Source organism: Myotis myotis, unplaced genomic scaffold, assembly GCF_014108235.1.
Source record: "Myotis myotis isolate mMyoMyo1 unplaced genomic scaffold, mMyoMyo1.p scaffold_m19_p_2, whole genome shotgun sequence".
In the NCBI taxonomy this organism is placed as follows: Eukaryota; Metazoa; Chordata; class Mammalia; order Chiroptera; family Vespertilionidae; genus Myotis; species Myotis myotis.
In genome coordinates, this window is record NW_023416324.1 from 209,542,119 (window position 1) to 209,559,599 (window position 17,481).

A 17,481-nucleotide genomic window follows, 5' to 3' on the forward strand; every position below is an offset into this window, starting at 1 on the left:
CCATGCTTTTGTTCCGGCCGTCCAGTCCAGTTTAAGAACCCATTGTGGCCCTCGAGTCAAAAAGTTTGCCCACCCCTGGGCCAGTCTGCCTGGTTACTGGAAATTGTCCACCTAAGGGCTATGGGTCTATCCCAAACCAATAAAAGGTTGGTGAGGCCTGAGCACCAGTGGAAGTCCTTCCCCTTGAGTTGGACTTGCCCACCTGGCTCCCCAATATTTCCAAATAATTTCTTTTTTCTTGACAGGGCAGTTATAACTTTATTGAGGTTCTTTGTAATTAAATGCTTCAGAGTAGAGACCACAGTCTGCAGGGAAAGCAGCCTCCTAATGTTTCCTTCCAACCACCCATAAATAGAAGTAGAATTTGGTTGATTCCTCATCTCCAGTTTCAGTGGCTAAGGGGTAATGGATGGAAATGGAGAGAATGACTAAGAGGCAAGGATGAGGGTCAGTCTTAAAACAGAAAAATCCTGAAGGGCTTCAACTTAAACCAGCCAAAGTTTGTTTTACAGCTGTTCTTCACCCAGTTCCAGCCAACCAGGAATAAGTTAAATATCATTTTGCCACCTCAGCTAATGACAACAGTAGCAGCTTTCCAGAATTTGGGCCTAGTTTGCACCAGTTGCCAACACCACAGCTGCCAAAATTACAACAGAGATTTTAGAACAGCTCTTCTACCCTCTCACTCTTCTCCACGGGAGGGCTAGGCTTCACCCCAGGGATCAGTCCATCCGCAGCCTTCATTTCCGCTTCTTCTCCTGTGTGCTGGCGAACCAAGAGTCTAGGAGCTTCTTGCTGTAGTGTAACGGCCAGGCATGCACTTGCACCGCCAGCACCAACACCAGGTACATGACAGAGACGGCAGAAAACCCAAAGAGGAAGCGGTAGGCCTTGCCGTGGCGATAGAGCTGCCGTGCGGCAGGGAACATCTCCACGCTGCCGTAAATGAGGGGGCGATGGAAAGAGCCCCATGCTGACCATGGAGAGCACCAGGTAGCTAATGTTGTTGCGGGGGAAGGAGAGGAGCCCCAAGAGGGAGGGCACAATGCTCAGCAAATATGGGTACTCCCACTGATAGGGCATGGCCACCTGATCATGTGACAATAGCTTCAGGTGTCCCACACTCACCTTGGCAACCAGCAGCAGCCATAGGACCAGATGCACGTAGATCAGCTTCTCTGCCAGGCCCCTGCCCCTAGCACACTATACACCCTCCCACATTTTGTAGATAACTCCTCAGGTCATCCCCAAGTAACAGGCTTTGTGAGAAAGGCAAGGAGAGGGCGGGAGGCCGCGGGATCTGCTTTGTGTCTGAAGCACCTGATTCTGCCTCTCAAACCCACTCTGACCGCCCTGTGCTGCTTAGCTGTCCCTGCCTGGACAGCTGGAGAATTAGGGTCAGCACTGCAAGCTGTGATACTCCTACGGGAGGGATGTGGCTGTAGTCAGCTGGCCAGCTTAATAAAGGCTCTTAAAATTTAAATTTTGAGTCGGTGGCCAAGGTGAGCAGAGCAGGGCAGGGCAGGCCCTTTCTTTAAGAGGGAGATATTTGCCCGGCCAGCATGGTTCAGTGGTTGAGCATCGACCTAAGAACCAGGAGGTCAGTCTGATTCTCGGTCAGGACATATGCCCAGGTTTCAGGCTGCATCCCCAGTCGGGGGGGGGGGGGGGGCGTGTAGGAGGCAGCCAATCGATGATTCTCATCATTGATGTTTCTCTCTCTCCCTCTCTGAAATCAATAAAAAAGATATATGTATGTGTGCTAGGGGCAGGGGCCTGACAAAAAATAATTACTAAGTAGGCTGAGGGGCAGGGACCATGGGAGAGAAAAATTGCTAATTATCTCGCTAGAAAAGCAATGTGTTATGATTGGACCCAGCCAGGTGTGACCCTGCTCATAAATTTTATGTAAACTTTTTACCCTGCCAGTACCAGGAACGGCTAATGACCCGCTTTGCAGTTTTTTTCTTTTTTTAAAAAAAAAATACTTTGTAGTGTTGCAGATAAAAGGTCTTGCTGTACTCTTGCTCTGCACTGCAAGCTGTGGGCTCTTATGGGAAGCACACGGCTAGCAGTCAGCTGGTCAGCTTAATAAAGGCTCTTAAAATTTAAATTCTGAGTCGGTGGTCTATCTCGCTGAGCTAACCCATAACAGTATGTATATATATAAAATATATGTATATAATGTATACTAGAGGCCCAATGCATGAAAATTCCTGTAAGAGTAGGCCTTCCTTCCTCTGCTGCCGGCACTAGCTTCCCTCCAGCACCTGGGACCCAGGCTGACTTCCCTCAGGCCGCCTGAAAGCACTTGGAACCCAGGCTGGCTTCCCTCTGGCCCCGGCTTCGTCAGGAAGGACATCTGGAATGATGTCCAGTCTAATTACCATATTACCTTTTGTTATATTTTTTTATTTTTTTAAAGAGGGAGATGTTGAAGGGAGAGCAGTGACCACGGCTTGGTTAATGCAGTGTAGGCACGGCACAGATGATTAACAAAAGGGAATCCTGTGGAGAAAGAATTCCTCACGCTTCACCACGATTGCCATGAAAATATTTATTTGTGGAGAATCATAAGTCAACAGGAGCAGCACACAGACAGGCCTCTACAATGGTGAGCTGCGTTTTACATTTACAAACACGTTCCCACTCACAGTGGGCAGGGCTGGTCACCACGGGGCCAATGCAACCATTGTCTGAATCTCACAGAGATCGTCCCCTCACAGCTTTGTTCCCAGGCTGACACACCCCTGAGAAGCCTCCAGATCCCAGCTCCTTTCCTGGAAGGCCTATGGCAGCGTCGGCTGGGCTCCCAGTCAGTAGCTCCGTCCTGCTGGGCCAGTTTTGCAATTGATTGAAATGCCAACTACCACTCTAGATTAGCAGGTGCACAGCTATAAGGTTAAAACACTCAAAACACCACCCGGTCTACATGGAGATCGGGAATTCCTTTCCAGTTCCCTGAATGGTAACATCTACACCTCCCATCACCAGGACAGGGGTTGCAGTGCGGGCTCGGGTGGTGCCACGGGGAAGGGCTGGTCCTCGCTCTCCAGCAGCTGACCTGCAGGCCACGATGTCCCAGCCACAGCGAGCGCCCCACAGCCTCGGAAAGGAGCCTCCTGCAGAATGGGCTTCCTGTCACAGGAAGATGAGAACTTTCCCATCGTGGTGGTGGGCTGGGGCGGAGGGGAGCCCCCTCCTCTGAAGCAGGGTTGGAGGTGGGCAGGAAGTCTGGCTGTAGTACAGGCTCCGCTTGGCCTGGACAGTGAAAACGCTTTTAAAAGACCTGTTTACTCTGCCAGCGTTTAAAAAGAAAATTCTAGGAAGAGCCCCCCACTAATAGAGCTTTAAAATATCCCCCAAGTCAGACCTAACAGTATTCACAGAGCTCTGTCTTACAAACAGAACGAACACATTGTGTGGTGAGCTCAAATCTCGAATGAAAGGCAGGAATGTGGTTGGCAAGACATTGTTTTTTAATCATTTAGAGAAAACACTTTGCACCGAGAATCAAGTGCAGACGTCCACAAGAAGACGCATGCGCTACGAGCACCCCGGGTGGGGCCTTCCAGACTGGGTGCTGGGTGGTGCTGGGAGGAGCCGCTGAGCACAGTGGGGGATGGGACACACACAGGGCCGCCCTCCCGCGCATCACCACAGAACGCAAAGCCTGGTTCCCATCACCGGACAGAGATTTATACACTGAAGGAACACTCCCCAGAAGCAGAGCTGATGTTTGCCATCTACCAAGGTGGGGCCAAGACCCCTCCCAGCCCATCTGCCCTCGCTGTGTCCCCCTGCTGGCAGAGACTGGAAGTGCGTGGCTGGATTCTGAAACCAGAATCTACACCTCCCATCACCAGGACAGGGGTCTCTGTAAAAACACAGGCTCTCATGATGTTCTTCTCACCGACACACCTGCCGGCTACCGGATTCTGCACCTGTCACAAAGCGGCCGACCGCACACACACCAACGCTGCCACAGGCCAAGGCGCACATGTGCCGGCCCTCAACCACTGCTCATGGGAGAACTGCAGGCAGGAGGAGGTCTCCTGGGGAAATGACGTCCATCCAGACCAACTGGGCCACAGTTTACGGCTTCCCTGGCTTCGGGCAATGGGCCTGGCCTCCCAGAGCCACCTTCTCCAGGGCTTGGGGTCCTTCTGAGGGGCCACTCAGCTTGTACACCTGACATGCTGCCTCCGGGGACACAGGAGCTGGCTCTCCAGGGAGCCCTAACACAGAGCCTCAGAGGATGATGAGAAGGGAACCCCAATGTGGCATAAAAACAGGTGGGCTCCATCCCACTGCTCTGCTGGTGGGCCAAATTGAGTCCAGGGCCACCTGGCTCCCACCCAGACTCAGAGAGCCAGACCACACTCACAGTGTCCCCATCTGCTCAGTCACCAACTCCCCTCCCCTCCTTCTAGCCCAGGTAGGGAGTGGCGGCGGGGCCCAGGGAGAGAGGTGGGTGAAGGATAGGTGGGCGGCAGAGAAGGAAGACAGGGCTTCCTGGCTATGCTCCCGAGTACAGTACAGTCACATGGTGTCCCTGACTCACACAGGTGTGGACCTGACGCCCCAGGCAGGTAGGTGATCCCATCCAAGGGCAGAAGGACAAGGAGAGGGTGTGCGTGCAGTGGCGGTCCAGTGGTCAGAACAGGCTTCCCTCCTCTTGTGCACATGTCACCGGAGGAGTGAACACGAGGTTCAAGCAGGGACAAGAGTGGTCCCTGGACATCCCGTAATCCCCGCCTGCCCCACCGTCTGGCCTGGGCTCAACACTACAACACCCTCCTCTTACGCAGAGCAGGTGTGCCAAGCTGGGCGCAGGCCATTGGAAAATTAAACATTTTAAAAATTGGTTCTAACAAGTGTAAGAAGAGGACAACAAACAAAGCATCGTTTTACAATCACGGACATATATTGCAAAAGTAACGCAGACTAACACAGTCACCTCAGCAGGACTTGGCAATGATTGAAGACTGATTCGAAAAGGGAATCATCGTTTGGAATTCATCTTTAAGGTCTACAGGAGAGGGTTTGAAACACCGGAAAGTCTTGAAACCTGCACTCCGACAACCATCTTCCACGTTAACATAAATTACCATCCTGGTGCATGTTGCTAAGCTATGTAAGGTAAGAACAAAGATCAATTCTAATTTGGACCCAACTTGTATCAAAAGACTACTGCCAGGAACCAAAGTTGGGAAATTCTACACGTGGGCAGCCCGGGGCCTCTGCTGTCGGCGCGCCATGGAGCGTGTGCGTGTGGAGACGAGCCCAGACAGCACAGGCGCGGCAACACGGGCCTGGGCATGTGGGGCTCGGCCTCCCACGAGAGCTCACGTTTCCACAGGAGCCCACACTCCGCAGAGGCTCTCGGGGTCCCCCAGTTCCTCCTCTCAGTAGAGACAGCTCAGCCCGTCTCCGTCTCCTCGTGGTCGGGGCTCCCTGCCTGCCCGGGGTCAGGGCCTTCCAGCCGAAGCGCAGGGAAGAGAAAGCCTCAGGTGGCACCTGAGTCCATGGTTCCACAGAAGCTTCGAGGAGGAATAAACCCCACCATTCTCTGTAGAACGCAGGGGAGTAAGAGAGCGAGACCTAGCGTGGGGCCAGGCCTCTGAAATAAAACCGGGAGCCAAGGACCGAACAGCGTTTGCGGAGCGTGAGCTTCCCTTCAAGTTCCCGGTGCTCAAGGAATAAGCCCGGCACCCCACACCGTGCCTTCCCGGTGGGTTTCACCACCTCCTGGAGGACAGACACACCTGGTTCCCTGCCCAGCCCTATACTGGCTCTCAATATTGAAATAAAAAAGCTTCTCGTTGGCCCTCTCCCCAGCTCTACTTGGCAGTGGCAGTATTTTCCATTAAATGTGCTACACGCACCCAGGGCCCCGGGTGACGTGGGCTGGTCCCTGTGAGCACCCGGTTGGGGAGGCTGCCCCCCGCCAGGCTGCGGCCCCTCCTTCCTTCTCCTGGTCCTTTGGGCCCTGCAGGGACCAGGAGGCCGGGCTCCTCCCCGGGGCTCAGAGGAGCCTGGTGCTTGGAACCAGGAACCAGGGACACAGCGCCCTGACCCTGTGCACAGGCTACCGCCAGCACGACAGCGTGAGAGTTAGACATTCAGAGGTCACAGTGGGGAAGAAAGACCATGCCATGGTGCCGGGAGTTCAATGGAGAGGGGCCCCTCTTCCTTTTCGGGCATTTTCTACAAACAGAAGAATGTGCTACTGAGGAGCTGTGTGGGCCCTACCTGTGGACAGGGAACCCAGGGCACAAGGGCTGGTCTCGGAGAGTTTGCTTTCCCAGGAGCCACGTGGGCCCCATGTCCTGTCTCCCCTCCAGGCTGTGGGCTCCCAGACTAGAGGGCAGGGGGCAGAGATCCAGGCAGGCTGAGTCTTCAAGATGGGCACCCCTGCCTGTAGCCAAGCCTAGGGTACCCCAAAACTCTGACAAGTGGAGCCAAGGAGGTCTCGCTGGCAGTGGACAACTGGACTGGTGTCAGGGCGTAGGGCTGAAACGTGTCAGCTGTGGAGCAGGAGCCAGCTCTGCCCCCGCACCTGTCTGCAAGCTCACTCCCTGGCGCGGGGCCCTCGTCACCAGCAGCCGGGGGCACACACGCGGTGCTTACGCTGTTGTGTCACCAACTCGGTGAGTTTTCCCAAAGGAGCCAATGTGGCATCGCCCCGCCCCCCAGCCCCGCACCAGCCTTCCCTTTCCTGGCATCTCTGCGCCTCGTGCAGCTGGTCCCTAAAGACACTCATGGGTTACGGGGCGGTCCCGCTGATACTGGTGAGATCTGTGGACTTGCATTTTCGGGGTCCTGGAAGGTCCCTGCCAAAGTGACTGTGCACACCTGTGTGTGTCTGGCCACTGGCACTGACCTGTCCATATGGTGAAACTGGGCGGGACTGGAAGTGCCCAGGGACCGACCAAGCAGCAACATCACAAACAAACTCCTGAGGCAGGAGCCAAGAGGGAGCGGTCAGAACGACAAGAAAGGTACTTGGCGAAACTCGTCCTCAGAGACACACAGACACAGCCACGGCCCGGCCCTGCCACAGGGGGCACCTCAGTGGCGGGAGCTCACCTGACCCTCTGGGGCAGCAGCCCCTCCCGCCATGCCCCCTGCCCCCAGCTGGGGAGGACGCCCCCCAGGGGGTGACCACAGAGCTGGTTATCAGGGAGGCCCAGGAGCCTTCGTGGGGAAGGGGGGCTGGGTCTCCAAGTCACACATTTCTGCGATCACTGTGTTATTTTTAAAAAGCACGACTGGCACATTTTCACAATTAAGACCAGTGGATGCTGGACACTCACAAAAGGAAAAAAATACCAAGTTTCGGTCACAGCTCTAAGGCAGACGTTACGTTTTTCACAGGGACGACGACGGAGACACCGGCGCTGCGTGAGCAGGTGGGCGCAGCAGCCCTCACAGCACCGTGGCCTGGACGACGATCTCCGGGTTCTCGATGTCCCTTTTGCTCTGGACCATCCTCAGCTCCAGCAGCGCCGGGCTGGGCTTCTGTCCTTCCCCGGCCTGGGCTACGGAACAGACAGGGTGTGAGCCTCAGGGCAGAGCAGGGAGATCGCCTTGGCGCTCCCAGTCGGAAGGGAGCTCCGGGCTGCAGCCCGCTGCCCCCATTCCTACCCGCCAGGCCAGGGGGACAGCGGGAGCCCCGGGGACCCCATTCCTACAGGCCAGGCCAGGGGGACAGTGGGAGCCCTGGGGACCCCATTCCTACAGGCCAGGCCAGGGGGACAGCGGGAGCCCCGGGGACCCCATTCACAGTCGCGCAGGTGCCACCTCTCCCCCGCCCACCGCTCTGCCCGAGGCCCCAAAGCAGGAGGCTCTCGGGATCGCGAAGGCGCCCGCGGGCCTGCGGTGGTACCTTTCGCACACTTGATGGTCCGCTGCAGAACGTGGTGCATGGCTGACACGGTCTTCTCACAGGCCACCTGCGGGGAGGAGGGACCATTGTGCCCGGCCACCTCGAGACCGTCCGCTCACCGTGCTGCCCACAGCTGCCTGCATGGGCCCTGTCTCCACCCGGAGTCACCAGGGCATTGGCTTGGCCAGCACATGCTCCCCCAACCAGCGGGGCCTTCCCCCCGGAGACTAACAGAGCTGAGCAGGTGCCTGCATCACTAGCCTGCCCCCCTCTGGGCCAGACAGCTCTGGGAAGGGGCTGTGACACAGGACCATCCGTATTGCCTGGCATGTCGTAGATGCTTAGTGTTTCTGGGATGAATTAAGTATAAAGAATCTACACGGGAAAGAACTCGTGCCCCAAGGTCGGCCAGTCATTGCTCACAGTCAGTCTCACAGTCAGACTTGGGGCTCAGCAAACAGAACTGCCTCCCCGACTCCGGGACCCAGGGCCCCTCCTAAACCAACTCGGCCTCCGGAGACACAGCAGTGAGCCCTCCTCTGGGCACCACGATGCCACCACCTGGACAGATGGTGCTCCCGCTGCTGCCAATTAGACTGGCAGGTCTGCACTCTCAGCAGGCTGGCCTTCGGGGGGGGGCAGGAGGGTGTGAAACCAGCCAGGGGAGGCACATTTTGGCTTCGATGGGTAGGTGAGGGGAGGAACCCCAGAGCAAGCCTGCATTGCACAAACACAGAGCCCAGATGTGTTGGGGAGGCCTGGGCCCCGGGGGAGATGGGGTCCCTCCAGGGGCTCTGCCGACAGCTTTAGAGGAATCCATTTCCAGATCCTGAGCTCCGAAGTCTGCCTTCCCACACTCAGGGGCAGCAGGCCTCACCCACCTGACGAAGTTTCTCTAATGCTGATGGAGGACAGGCCTGGCTGTCGGCTGATGGGGCATCAGACAGAACAATGTGACAAGATGCCCCGAGGCTGACAGCAGGAGGTCAAAGAACACCCCTAGGAGTCCTGAGCGGGACCACAAAGCTCACAGAAAACCCCCGCACCCCCATTTACCAAACCAGCCGTGTGCAAGGACACACTCGCACTGACTGCTCTGCTGACAGAGGCTCCCCGGTGCCGAGGCTGCACACCTCAGTCCTGAGCCAGAGCCCTCAGATTTCTGCTGACACAGGCCTCCCCGGGCTGGGCCTGGCACCCTACTTGGGAACGAGACACTGAGCAGGGGTGGGGCTGGGACTCAGCCAGATGTGGGGCATGAGGTGGCAGCCAAAGCTAGGGAACCCTCACACCCTCCGGCTCTTTAGAGGGACATGACAACCACTCCCCACAGAGATGACAGGATCAACGGGGGCAGAGGGGCACGCCCTGCTGACCTTGAGGTTATTGGGGTGCTTGTGTGTCCACGCCAGGAGCATGGCGGCAAACAGGTCCCCGGTGCCCACAAAGACGGCGTCCACCTTGTGAATGTCCATGCGGATGCGCTCTATTGCCACGGAGCCATCAGGGTGCCCTGGGGGACAGCATGGCCTGCTGGGACCCCAGACCCTCACCAGCAGGGGCCCAGCCCAGGGCCCCAGCCTGCCCTCCTGCCCGCTCAGCCCCTGCGCCGCACGCGGAAGGGTCATGGCACCCACGGAGGCTCAGTCCGGCTGACCCCTGGGCTCAGGGCCCACCCGGTGCCCCCAATACCCCACAGCGGAGAAAGTGAAAGATGGGAGCCCCAGCTGACCACCGTCAGGATGGCGTGGGGGGACTGGGCATCTGATGAGGGGCCGGACCGTGTGATCTGTGGAGGGAGCCTGAGTCACCATGGCGCCTAGAGCTGTAGGGACTATGTGAACTTACTGAAGTGTGTGAGCATGTGTGCAAGCCTGAGTGTGAGTTTGTGAATGAGCGTGTGCAAGTGTGTGAATGCATGTGTGAGTGCATGTGTTCCTGCAGACAGATGCAGAGGGAGCCATGAGAAGCTGCTCTCTGGGGCAGTGGGAGTGACCAGCCCCCTGTGCCATTTTAACACTGCACGGAGCCACCAACCCGGTGGCACTCGCAGGGTGAAACACTGAACGAGCAGAGCAAGACGTGAGCTCAGCCCAGCCCCGGCTCTGCGGGAGGTCAGTTGTATGGACCCCCAGTTCCCCGAGAGCCTGGCTCCAGCAGGGCCGTTCCCGGTGACCCCAGAGGTAAGTCGGGACGTTATCCTCAAGCTGCCGGCCCCATCTGGATGTCGAGGGCTGCTTGGCGGCCATGGGGGAGGTGGCAGCTCCCCATGCTCCACTGCACCTGATTCATGGAATCCTTCCTCCTTCTGATTTAGTCTCATCTTTCTCAGGATTAGGGGTGGGGGTGACAGGACTTCAGGAAATTGCAAACCTTCTCAGAAGCCTCAAGGGGCATGTGGAGTAATGGTGTGGAAGGGAGCTCAGTGCTGGGATGAGGTGGGGTGGGGCAGGGCGGGGTGGGGCGGGCATGGGACTCAGGGCTGCACAATCAGGTAGTCACTGCCCCTCGGGGAAGGGAGCTCAGTGCTGGGGTGGGTGGGGTAAGGCGGGGTGGGGTGGGGTGGGCACATGGGACTCAGGGCAGCACAATCAGATAGTCACTGCCCCTCGGGGAAGGGGTGCACAATCAGATAGTCACTGCCCCTCAGGAAGGGAGCTCAGTGCTGGGGTGGGTGGGGTAAGGCGGGGTGGGGTGGGGTGGGCACATGGGACTCAGGGCAGCACAATCAGATAGTCACTGCCCCTCGGGGAAGGGGTGCACAATCAGATAGTCACTGCCCCTCAGGAAGGGAGCTCAGTGCTGGGGCGGGGCAGGGCGGGGCGTCTGGGACTCACGGATCCTCTGGCTTCCCAGCACAATCAGGTAGTCACTGCCCCGCGGGGAAGAGAGGTCGGAGCTGGTGATGACCACGGTGTCGGGGCCCATCGAGTGCAGTACGTCCATCACCTGCCAAGCACGGGGAGCACGTCAGCCAGGGAGCTCCTGAAAGCCATCACTCCTGCCCCTCAGCCCTGAGCCCAAACAGCCACACACAGCGGCCCGCACACCCCCACACACTCTGGCGGGGTTTGTCTTAAGGGCAGGAAGATGGGAGACAACAGAAGCTCATAACCGGAACCCACCCTGACTGGCCCCTGCCCGTCCAGTGACAGCTTTGCCAGGTTAGAGCTACCGTCCCCTTTCACTCGGCTTGAAGTCTGAGGGTACGTGCCTGCCGGCCCCCATCTGCACCCTATAGGTGCCCACCTTCTGGAGAAAGGTGCCCACCTTCTGGGCCAGCTGTCCTTCCTCATCTGGGCTCCACACACAGCACACACCAAGCAATGCTGGGCTCCCCCCACCTGTCTGCTCTTGGAAGCCACCCACTCACTCGCTTATGTATTCAACAAACATCTACTGTGTGTGTGTCCAGCAACATGCTGGGGGCTGGAGGCTCCCTGCCCTCGAGGGCACAGGCCTTGTGACAAAATACCCACCGAGGTCCACTCGGGCCTCAGGAGAGCGAACCAGCTGAACCGAGCAGGGGCCCGGCCTGGAGAGACCTGGGCGGGGGCAGAGGGCCTCATCGCAGGCAGGAGGCGCATCACCTGCCTCCCGTGGGCAGCGCCGGCCAGCGGAGCCACACCATCTCATGGGGTCACGCGGAGGGCCTGGGAAGGCTCCTGTGACCGTGAATCGTGCACACACATTCGGGACTTCTCGTGCTGGGGACTGGTGTGGACTCCAAGTCACAGACCCTTGGGCTAGGGTTCAGCTCTCCCTGTCACAGCCCGGCAGCCGTGTCCCTCCTCTCAGCCCAGGGCCTCGGGCTGGGGTCACAGAGCCACAAGGGGCGGCCACTCTCTAACTCGGCTTTTCTCTAGGAGCTGTAGGAGGCCCTGCCTTCCTGTGCAACTGCCTCAGAGCAGTGCCTGTGATCGTGCGAGCGGGCACTCCCTGCCCTAGAGCTGAGTGTGAGCTGTGGGAGACGTGTCCCCCACCTCGCACACACACACGTGCACATAGGGGACAGGGGGCGGGCAGAAAGGAAAATGACAATGCAGCCCCCTGGCCCTCGGGCTAGGTGACAGGCAGCCGGATGCTGGCCCCTGGGGGGTCTGTCTCCCATCTCCCAGGTGTGCAGCGTCCCCTCCCCAGGGAGCAGGCCGCCTGTCCCATGCCAGGACCTGGAAGGCCTCCTTACCGCTAAGGCTTCTTCCTGGCTGTGGATCTTCCTGCCAGTCAGTAACCTGAAAGACAGGCAGGCACAGGTGAGACGCTGCTTGCTGGGTCCTGCCTGGAACATTCCCAAAGCGACAGCGGCACTGGTACCCCCACCCCCAACCCCCACAGGGAACTAACTCAGAGCCTCCTGGCCATCACAGGCCATCACGGACCAAGTGGCCACCATGATGTGTCTGGGGACCGGTCAAGAGTAAACTTTAGGCCGAGCTGGGGTGGTTCAGTGGTTGGGCGTCAACCTATGAACCAGGAGGTCATGGTCAGGGCGCATGCCCATGTTGTGGGCTCAGTTCCCATTAGGGGGCGTGCAGGAGGCAGCAGATCAAGGATTCTCTCTCAATCATGGATGTTTCTAACTTTTACTCCTTCTGTCTTCCTCTCTGAAATCAATAAAAATGTATTTTTAAAAAGAGTCAACTTTAGTTTTAAACGGGAACTAGCTGCACACCCCTGGCACCAGGAAACGCCCCTCACACCCTCAGTGCCTGGTTCTTCAATGTGTGAGGTGGGGCCGTGCAGCCCAAGGCAGGCCCTTTGACACTGGGCAGAGGGCTGCACACGCCTTTCCACCTCACGAGCAGATCTGGGAAGTGGGTTTCAGAGCTCAGGGTTGTGCCCGTGTCAGCTGCATGGACTCCCTTCCTTGTGGCAGCACATGCCAGAGCACCTCTTCCCTCTCTCTGTCCCCAAGACTCTTGCTGTTCAGGAGTAAAATAACCACACGCGCCCTGACCGGTTTGGCTCAGTGGATAGAGCATCGGTCTGCAGACTGAAGAGTCCCAGGTTCAATTCCGGTCAAGGACATGTACCTTGGTTGCGGGCACATCCCCAGTAGTGGGTGTGCAGGAGGCAGCTGATTGATGTTTCTAACTCTCTATCCCTCTCTCTTCCTCTCTGTAAAAAATCAATAAAATATATATTTTTTTAAAAATTTAAAAATAAAATAAAATAACCACACGCCACTGCTGACGGCTAGAAAGAAGCCAGATCGGCCCTGGGCGCCTCGTCACCCTGGCATGCAGGGGGCAGGGCGCTCCGACTCGGGGAGGGCCTGCCCCCACCCCGGTGCCAGATCCACTCCCCTGGGGCAGGACCTTCCGGGGAGCCGAGCCCACAGGAGAGATGTGGGGGACACGTCCTGCGCTGTGTCTGTCACTGTCCTGTGGGGAGGTCTGAAAGCTTTGGCCATTTCTAGTCACTTACTCAGCCTCGAACTGGTTGGGAGTTATAATGTCTGCAACCGGCACCACCTTTTCTTTGTAGACAGGAAGGAGATCCTCTGGAACGTACTGAAGGCAAAGGAGAGAGGGACAGGCTGACGCACACAGAGGAGGAGACGAAACCAGAACATTCGAGTCCAGCTCGGGGACCCCACGTGACACCGGGCTCCGCGCCCCCCCCCCTCCCCCCTCGTGGAGACAGGCAGCACGTGGTGACCCAAAGGGCTCCACACAGGGACAGTGAGCCGCGGCCGGTCCCACTGCCTGTCTGTGTCCAGCTCAGGGGCCGACAGCAATTTCAACATTTTTTAATAGTTGGGGGAAAAGCCAAAAGAAGAGTAACGCTTTGTGACACATGGAAAGACAGAAAATTCAAGTCTGTGTCTGTACATGAAATTTTACTAGAAAACAGCCATGTCCGTTGGTCTGCAAATTGGCTGCTTTGGCTACAACAGGGATGCGTGGCCCTAAGATACTGACTCTCTGGCCCTTTTATGGGAAACCTCTCTGCCAGCCCTGTCTCCTCCAACCGAGGGCCCCGCCTCCCCCAGAGCAGCGCCCCGTCCATCAGAGGTAGTGTCCTGCTTTCGGATGAGCAATAGGTGTGCTCACCGCACTCACACGGGCATGACATTACTCACCATGGAGCCTTCGCCTTCCCACTTGTCACCCATCACCGGGTCGCACACTGCGGAGACACAAAGGGCATTGTATCAGCAAGGGCTGCAGCCGGGGAACAAAGAGCCTTTCACAGGATTTTTTTTATTTTTTTAATCCTCACTTGAGGATATTTTTCCATTGATTTTTAACGAGAATGTTGGGGGTGGAGGGTGGGGGAGAGACAGAGAGAGAAACATTGATGTGAGACACACAGATTAATTGCCTCTCACACATGCCCCGACCGGGGTCAAGGATCGAGACTGAAACCCAGGTATGTGCTCTTGGCCAGAATCAAACCCAGGGCCCTTCAGTCCCCGGGACAACGCTCTATCCATTGAGCCAAACCAGCCAAGGCCTTTCACATGATATTTGTTGTGAAACGTCACCTGCACCTAAAAGCTTGGGGAAGCATGGCCTCCATTCTCATTTACGCATTATCTGGAATTCCCCACTTTGTCATCCAGGCCACCTGGGGTGTCACAAACCTCAAATGCAGTGACCTTTGCACACTGACACTGATGAAGCCAGTTCACAGCCTGCTTGCCTCCCCACAAAGATGCCAGGTTCGCGGTGAAGGTGTCTACCCCCTGAGTTCAGTGCGTACAGGCTGGGAGGTGGACCATGAAGTTGGGATGCAAGAGGGAGGCTTCCACCCAGGCACAGGCCCCAGGGGCCCCCACTCTCGCAGGTGACAGCCCAGCGCCTACCATACACCAGCCGGGAGTTCTGCTGCTTCAGCTCCCGCACGATGTCCACCACCATGGCCAGGAAGGACTTGTCCCTCGTGTACCCTGCGGGAGGGAGAGCAGGCCACCCGCATAAAACAGAAGGCTCACAGCGACCGACCGCGGCCAAGGGAAACCATCCTGCAGCCAGGGTGAGGACCAAGTGTCCCCCAACAAACGCAGCCCGCGAGGGTCGCCGGGCACTTCCCAAAAGGAAGCCTCGGTGATGGGTGTACAGGGGATGTTCTGTTCTGTCCATTTCAACAAACACACTCACTTTTAATCACGTATATAAACACAGACAGGTACTCTTTTTTTTAACCAAGAATGGGTAAATATGAGACCAACGAACCAGGCGGCAACGTGTTGCCTACTTGGGTGTTTTACCCCAACTTGTTCCCAACACCCCGCTTGGCCCCACCCCATGTGCACTGCAACCCCAATGTGGGCCCAGAAGTGTGACTTGGCCTGGACAGGAGGACCAAGTGCTTGGTGGCATGCGCCACTCCTTGAAGGAGGCAGGGACCAGGGACCAGTCGGGCGTGGGGTGCTCTGGGACTTCGCGAGTCCATCCCAGCTGGAGCAAGGCTCGCAGTGCCCTTACCCGTGAGCACGTAGTCATATTTATTCACGTTGTTCAGCTTCAGACCTTCGTACACCTCGTGGAGCTCGTCTGCGTTCAGCACCTGACCCTTCCAGTGTGCGTAGCCTGGGGAGAGCAGAGCAGTCAGGGCCTGCGCACACGCCACACGGTGAGACAGCTTCACCTGATGGCCCAGCACAGCCCAGACAACCCCGATGACGCTGGTGGGGTGAATGGTCTCCTCCCCAGGTGCTGACGCGGGGACTGACTGAGACCTCCCAGGCATGGTGTCTTAGGGGGCTGATCCCTGTGGGTGCCCAGCAGCCTCAAAGCGCCCCTGACAGCAGCACCCTGGCTGACACTGTCTGTGGTTGTAATTACTGGCATCAGGGGTCACACCTCCCACCGCCAGTTCCCTCTGAATGAATCCAAGGCAGGGAGGGCATCCAGGCTGGCCCACGGACACCTGTGGAACCTGTGTCACACTGACAGGATGGGAGAGGGACACTCCAAAAAGGACATGCCAGGCTCACACAACTGGTCACTTCTTCCTGTCTTTTGAGGGGGCCCCTGGGGATGTGTCCCCACACGTCACAGTCACTTCCTTTGCCAGCTTCTACTGTGCATGTTTCCCCATCCAGGCTGAGTTGCTCGATCGCTGTCATCTGGGCACCCTGGCAGGTAAGGGCTTGTCACATCCCAGCTCCCCCTCCCCCCCCCTCCCCCCGCCCCACAGAAGGTTGAAATGCGAAATGCGGCCAAAGCAAGTCTTGGATCAAATCGTGACCAAGAGCCAAACGTGAATCAGAAATGGGCCCAGATGCTCAACCTGCTCTCGTCCCCAACAGACACGCAGGTGCAGACAGACACGTGAGCATCCTGAGGGGACCCGCCTGCCATGTGGAGCCCCTGCCCACAGAGGCTCAGGTGGGGACAGGCCAAGGGCTCCCAGTTCACCAGGGGCAAGGCCACGCCATGGACACCCCACACTTCACCCATGAGAACGCCTCCTGGTGTCCTTTATGGCAACGGGAGGCCCTTAAAGTATGTGCTTCCGTAAAAACCATGGGAGCGTTATCCCTACAACCCTCCACATGGACCACCGGGTGGTGATCTGCACTAACTCAGACTGCCCAGAGCCAGGCTGCTCAGCCTGGAGGAGGAGAAGGGCGACGGCGCCCTCTGCTGGCAGCCTGTGTGCATGAGCAGGAGTCAACCTGATTCTGGAACAACTCCAATTGTCAACACGATTCTGCAGGCAGCGTGGCCCCGGGACACCCAGCTGGGGCAAATCATCTGTATGTCCCTTGAGAGACACCAGCGTGAACTGACACGGGAGGGTGAGTCTGTTAGTAGAAGAACCTGATTGACCCCATTCATCAGATACCCTCGGGGTCAGCAGGGTCAGGAGGGCCAGGTAGGGAGAGTCCAAGAGCTCTCCAGTGCAGGACTGCCCCCACCGGCTCTCGCGTTCACCAAATGCTGGCAGCCTCTGGCTGTGTCCAGGGCAGGTGTTTGCTCAAGGAAGGCTGGGCGGCCACAAAAATGCTGTAGTCCCAGAGTGGGAAGAACAGTGGTCCTTCCTGGCCCTCCATTTTCCAAACCTCCTTCCGACCAGGGTTGGTTTATTCCCATTGCCCGTGTAGCATAGTCGAGTCCTGGAGTACCACAGACTGGGCGGCTCCAACACAGTCCTGGAGGCTGGAGGCTGGAGGCTGAGGTCCAGGTGTGGGCAGGGCTGGTCCCTCCCAAGGCCTCTCTCCTGGGATTAGATGACCCCTTTTCCCTGTGTCCAAACATGGTTATCCCTCTATGCCTGTCTGTGCCCTGATCTCTTCGTATGGGGACAACCATCATGTTGGATTAGGACCCATCCCAATGACCTCATTTAAGCTTATCACCTCTCTACAGATTCCGTCTCCAAATACAGTCATTCTCTGAGGTGCTGGGGGTCAGGGCTTCAACACGTGAATTGGAGGGGACACAATTCAGCCCATCAGAGCAGCCATGAGGGTGCGACACACAGCCCCCCACCAGGCCTCAGACACCGGGCACCACGGCAGAGCACAGCCTCTGTGAGGCCAGCTTCCTAACCAGCCTGTGGCCGAAGCACTAGCTCCGCGGCCTCGGGTGCCAGGTGACACATGCCACACTACTACAGGGCACGGGTCTGAGAAA

The 17,481-nt window shown here is 57.6% G+C and overlaps 1 protein-coding gene and 1 pseudogene across 7 annotated transcripts in view; both read right to left on the reverse strand.

The window, feature by feature from the left end:
• Positions 1-3,167, reverse strand: LOC118675807 (annotated as a pseudogene).
• PDXK (pyridoxal kinase) overlaps positions 2,543-17,481 on the reverse strand; it is a 27,414-nt gene continuing 12,475 nt past the window's right edge. Inside the window, exons 3-13 of one of the 7 annotated variants that reach the window (XR_004974242.1) lie at positions 15,325-15,429; positions 14,703-14,786; positions 13,977-14,023; positions 13,319-13,404; positions 12,078-12,123; positions 10,729-10,840; positions 9,627-9,680; positions 9,268-9,404; positions 7,892-7,958; positions 7,320-7,544; positions 2,543-3,261 (exon numbers count right to left, since the gene is read on the reverse strand). Coding sequence is in view for 3 of the 7 variants with exons in the window: in XM_036351489.1 (XP_036207382.1) it covers positions 7,432-7,544; positions 7,892-7,958; positions 9,268-9,404; positions 9,627-9,680; positions 10,729-10,840; positions 12,078-12,123; positions 13,319-13,404; positions 13,977-14,023; positions 14,703-14,786; positions 15,325-15,429 (851 nt within the window). In the remaining 4 variants the exon portion in view is untranslated. Of the gene's footprint in view, positions 7,545-7,891; positions 7,959-9,267; positions 9,405-9,626; positions 9,681-10,728; positions 10,841-12,077; positions 12,124-13,318; positions 13,405-13,976; positions 14,024-14,702; positions 14,787-15,324; positions 15,430-17,481 lie in introns of all 7 variants that reach the window. The other 6 variants (XR_004974240.1, XR_004974241.1, XR_004974239.1 and 3 more) reach the window with 6 other exon arrangements.